A 6,000-nucleotide genomic window follows, 5' to 3' on the forward strand; every position below is an offset into this window, starting at 1 on the left:
CTGAAAATCCATGGGAAAGAAGTAGAGTATTTACATATGACAAAGTTTAAAGTACACACATTATTATTTAAAGTGCTATACATATGTTCCTGAAAGAAATACGAGTTACTTTGGGTAACAGTATCTCATTAGGAAACATTTCTGGCTGCTGGCGAAAAAACAGCTGTTCTGGACACATCATCTGGATGAAGAACTGCCAACTAATCTCCCCCATCAACAGCACCTTCTGTATCCAAGATCAAGAACTGCAGTATGTTAGATACATCATAAAATGTACAGAATCGTATCACATAGAATTAACTTGAGGCCAGTACTCACCCTAAGCAATATACTCACAACCCCATGAAGGTTTTGAAAACTGTACGGATAAAATGCAGCTCAGTTCCATAGATGCATTTAATGAACTTCTAATTGATTTTAAGAGCCCCTAGAGAGGCACCACTTCACAATGACACACAGGTTGTGATCACTGTGCGACCATTTGTGTGTGGCAAGAAGAGCCAACAGGACTCTGAAAGTGGTCTTGCTGGTAACACAGACATGGCGGAGCATTTTCAGGGGACTGTGGTATTGTTTCACCGAACATCCAAGTCAGCAAGCAGGAGCACATGGACATTTGCGGAGTTCTTTAAATGAAAAGATCTGGACGGTGCTGTACATTGTCCACCGCCCACGTGGGACTGGGCAAAACTCTGTACAATGGTCTGAGATAATGAAATGTATGGCACTGTTGACCACGAGCTTTGGAAGGGGCACATGTCTGCAAATAACATGATCTGTGGATGGCTTCACGAGCTATGGCTGGAGCAGGCTCTCTGTGTACTATGGGCTGTGGAGGGTTAAGCACTCTGTTCCAGCATGTGTTTGAAATGCTATACATGAATTGTGCAGCGTTCCATTCAGCTTCTGGTGGGACAGAATGAGCGTCCCATGGTGTAGGGTTCATGCAGAATGAATGTGCATCAGGTGCTATGGGTGATGTGGCACTCTATATGCCACAGGCAGGAACAGTGAAGTTCTCTGCATGCACCGTGGGCTGAGGAAAGTGCAGAACTCTCTAGTTTCTCAGCCCCATGTGTGATAATCTCACCCACTCAATGATTTTCTACTGCTACTAGATGTCCTGAATTTGTAATGGGAGAAACACAACTACAAGAAAGGAAATTCATTTGGAACCTACCCACGCACTGACCTGAACCAGTGGAGACCTTTGATGGTACAGAACTGCCCTTGTGCCAGAAGCTTGCATGGCTGTGGGTGTTACAGGGTAAGTACAGTAAAAACAGTGACATTATGTGTTAGTGTATGCTGGACTGGAGATGGTGGAGGCTGAAATTTGACTGGAACTTGTGCCTTCAGGGTGAGTATTACACGAGCTATAGAGCATCTCTGCATGTACCTGAGTCTGGATGGTGTATCATTCTAAACTGGGGAGGTGGGGCTGTCTGTGGATAGCTCTAATCTAGACGTCTATAATAGGGTGCGTAAGGAGCAAGTTCCGCTGATTGTAGTTGGCGCAAAGGTCTGTAATGTTGAGGAACATGGTATGCTAAGACAGGGCCAGTCGCTTGTGCACGAGAGAAGTGCTCACCGTCTCCTTGTCCATGAGAAGCACCTTCATGCCCGGCCCGCTCTCCTCTATCATCTTCGACACATACTGCTTCACGGCTAGTACAACGTTCATGATGACTGTCTGTAAACAGCTGCAGCAAGGATCTTCCTGTACAGCTGGGGCAGCGCTTTCGATCCTGCCTTCGCTTAACCCACTACCGCTTCTCTTCCTGTTTCTGCCGGGGCATGCTGGGAAGTGTAGTTTAACTGCATAGCAACGCGCAAGCAGAGATACAGACAACGGACTACATTTTTTCCGCGGAATGTGCTTCTCTTTTAAGTAGAACAAAGCTTGCGAACGCTATTGGGTTGAGTTATTATTATCAGTATTGCAATTAGGAAAACATATTCCGGGAAATGGTTCAATGCCGGACTTTGTATTACCGACCATGCACTGTTACCACAAAATGCTGCAGTAAAGTTGATATATCACTCCTACACCTTGTTGAAAGCCTCTTTCAACTTAAGTTACATATCCATCCAGTGCATTGATTTACACATTTGTTTCACGTTATTGTCCCTGTATAGTGTGTGGGTGTGATGTAAAGTTCTCTAACACCCGCTATTGGTATGAGTAACACTAATAAAGAATGAATTGAAATAAACAAATTAATTAGTACGTGCTTTTTAAATCGTAGTGTAATTACTCTCACAGACCCTACATCTGACATTCTTAAAGTGCATGCATATCTCTTACATACCGGTGTTGAACAAAGTCAAAAACCTGCCTCCAAATCACAGTTTGTCCTACTTGTGAATTTACAGAATGTGTGCTTTTTAGTTCTTCCATTGCCTTGGTATGTAGCTGTTAGGCTCCAGAAGCTATCAGCCAGGATGATACTCGAACAAAAGAAGGGCTTACGTCAGTTTAAATCATGCCAATGTTTTGGGCCCTGCTGTGAGTAATAATAAGAAACCTCCTTCATCACCTCTCTCATCCCCTGCAGGTTGCTGGTCCGAACGGAAAGAAGATGGTGCAGCCTAAAGTTGGCCACTCTTTAACCCCCACATATGACTGGTACCTGACACACAAAATGAACATGCACTTTGCACGAGTTCTACCTGGCACTGCTGATGTAGATAGTTTTACAATAGAATGTATCGATCTCCCATAGAAAACTCACTAAGATTTGAAAGAAAAAGCTTTAAAATGTCTAATATATATATATATATATATATATATATATATATATATATATATTCACTGAAAAAACCACAGGTTTCACACCAGTTATAGTTAGGAATTAGCATTTAAAAAACCTTTGAAATTCACTGAAAAAACCATAGGTTTCACACCAGTTATAGTTAGGAATTAGCATTTAAAAAACCTATTAAATTCACTGACAAAACCAGTTATAGTTAGCTGGAAATTTTACTGATATAAAACCAATGAAATTCCACGTTATAGTTAGTTGGACTCACTATAACTTGCGCGTGCAATGCACTGCTGATGACGTCACATATTACATCACTCATGACATGGTCAGTGACATCACTCATGACATCACTGATGACACCATCCAGTGAATATGTGTCTTTCTGAAAAATAAATATTAGTGAGTAATGTTTAAATATTTAAATATATATATTATTGTTTCACTTTGTTTATAAGTGGCTACATGTGTTGGTAAGTAGCTACATGCGTATGTATATGGGTTATTAGATGTTTCTCTTAGTATCAGTATGAGTGTCTATATGGTTTGGTGGGGGTATTACTTAGCACATAGATGCATGAGTGACTGACTCGCTGTTTGTATGTGTTTTGAAGACAGCATATGTGCAGGACTGTATGGATGGATGAGTGTGTATATGTGTTTGTTAGTGAGTGAATGACTGTCTCACTAGTGTCTTTATCAGTAACTACATATGTTTTAATCTAGTATATGTGAATATTGATGTATATAAGTGAGTATATGTGAGAGTAAGAGATTGTAAGACTTCCTGTTTAAATAAGTATGTGTTTCTATAAGTGATTGTTTAAGAGAATAAATATGTGTAATTTTCAATACAAGTAAGGTGGAAGTGTGTGTATAACTCTATATTCAAATAAATGGATGTTCAATAGTTTATTTGCACGTGTGAGTATGTGTGTGAGTAACTTTTGGATGACTGTCGGTGTGTAACAGGATGTATAGGTGTATCACTTCATATGATAAGTGAGTATATGTATGAGTGACTATATAGAACTGTTGGTGAATGACTGGATGTGCATATAGATGGTGGAATTACTGAATTGCTTGTTGTAACTGATATGGGTATCTCCATTTTTTTTTAAATTTCAGTTTCTATTTTTGAATATGTGTTTCAAGGGTTACATTACACTGAAAGGAGGTCTGTCACTATGTCACAAGGATGGTGTCATCAGTGATGTCATGAGTGATGTCACTGACCATGTCATGAGTGATGTAATATGTGACGTCATCAGCAGTGCATTGCACGCGCAAGTTATAGTGAGTCCAACTAACTATAACGTGGAATTTCATTGGTTTTATATCAGTAAAATTTCCAGCTAACTATAACTGGTTTTGTCAGTGAATTTAATAGGTTTTTTAAATGCTAATTCCTAACTATAACTGGTGTGAAACCTATGGTTTTTTCAGTGAATTTCAAAGGTTTTTTAAATGCTAATTCCTAACTATAACTGGTGTGAAACCTGTGGTTTTTTCAGTGAATTTCAAAGGTTTTTTTAATGCTAATTCCTAACTATATAAGACCTGAAAGCCCACCAGGAATCTCCAGTATGCGCCAGGGGACTGCATTGCAGAGAGGTGTAATGAAGCCACAACCCTTTTTACACCTCTCTGCAACGCAGCCCCCGTGCATGTTTGAAGAGGGGAAACTAATTCCCCTTGCATACTGGGGGCCCCTGGGGGCCTATTAGCCCACCTGGAACCTCCAGTATGCGCCTGGGGCTGCACTGCAGAGGTGTAATGAGACTATGCCCCTTGTTACACCTCTCTGCAACGCAGCCCACTGCCGCGTTTGCAGAGGGGGAACTAATTCCCCTTGCATACTGGGGGTCCCTGGGGTCAACTAGTCCACCAGGACCCTCCAGTATGCACGAGGGAGCTGCATTGCAGAGAAGTGTAATGAGGCCACACCCTTGTTACACCTCTCTGCAATGCAGGCCACTGGCGCCTTTGCAGAGGGGGGACTAATTCCCCTTGCATACTGGGGGTCCCTGGATCATATCTGCCCAAACACCGATATTCCGAACGATTGTAAATGACTTTTCTTGAGAAACATTTGGATTTGGATTATCATGTCCTATACTTTGGAATTTTTGAAAGACTGACTTTGAGGATGCTATAAATTACTTAAGTCTGCCCGAATTGTGTGGGTAAAATTGATACCTAGTCACTTTTAATAAGAATATACTTATGTCTCGTCTAACATTTGGAAGACATATCTAGTTATATGACAACGGGATACCGACATAACTTGAAGGAAATAAGAACGCCCTGAAGAAGTTCTGTTGTACAGAACGAAACGTTTCGGCTGGCTGTGGTACATAAACTTAAGGAAAATAAAAGCATTTGAATATACACCAAGATTCAGCGCTTCAATAAGTACTCTAAGTGATATGATTTGATTGGACTCATTGTGAAAGTGGTGCTGTGCCAAACTTTGGAATATTCTCCACTACTCTCTACTACTTACTCTCTCCCACTCTCTACTACTCACTCTCTACTGCTCTCTACTACTCACTCTACTACTTACTCTCTACTACTCTCTACTACTCAGTCTCTACTACTCACTCTCTACTACTCTCTACTACTCACTCTACTATTCACTCTACTACTCTCTACTACTCACTCTGCTACTCTCTCTACTGCTCTCTACTACTCTCTACTACTCACTCTCTACTCTCTATTACTCACTCTCTACTCTCTACCTCTCTACCTCTCTACCTCTACACCTCTACCTCTCTACCTCTCTCTACACGCACACATATAGACATATATGCATATATATATGTGCATATGCATTTATATATATGTATGTGTATATATAAAAAAACAACTAAACATTTTTTTTTCTAATCAGCTACTTTTAAAACTGTCATTCTTTTCCCCCATGGTACACTCCCCGGTACGCTTACCGGTGCGCGTACCGGGCGCTCACCCCGCGAAAATCAAAAATTTTTTTTTTTTTTTTTTTTGCCCCGTGGGGCCCTTTTATGGCCCCCACATCAAACCTAGGGGGTCAAGGGGGGTCTACTCTGCCCCCTTATGGTCATTTCCCCCTTTGTTTTGGCCACCTCTTGTGTCTCGATCCTACCGAGACACAAGATGGCGGCCGCTCCGGACTGTTTAGAATGTTTACAGACACCCCAGAGCCAATCAGCTTTCTCCGCGCAAGTCGCGTGACGCGCCCGGTGCGCGTACC

General features: G+C 41.5%; 1 protein-coding gene across 1 annotated transcript in view; it reads right to left on the reverse strand.

The window, feature by feature from the left end:
- The window catches only part of VPS45 (vacuolar protein sorting 45 homolog), a 322,652-nt gene extending 320,853 nt beyond the window's left edge, over positions 1-1,799 (reverse strand). Inside the window, exon 1 of the mRNA XM_086945373.1 lies at positions 1,592-1,799. Within this exon, the coding sequence (XP_086801499.1) occupies positions 1,592-1,684 (93 nt within the window). The 5' untranslated portion in view covers positions 1,685-1,799. The remainder of the gene's footprint in view (positions 1-1,591) is intronic.
- Positions 1,800-6,000: the final 4,201 nt, after the last annotated feature.

Source organism: Lissotriton vulgaris, chromosome 12 (assembly GCF_964263255.1).
Source record: "Lissotriton vulgaris chromosome 12, aLisVul1.2, whole genome shotgun sequence".
Taxonomy (NCBI): Eukaryota; Metazoa; Chordata; class Amphibia; order Caudata; family Salamandridae; genus Lissotriton; species Lissotriton vulgaris.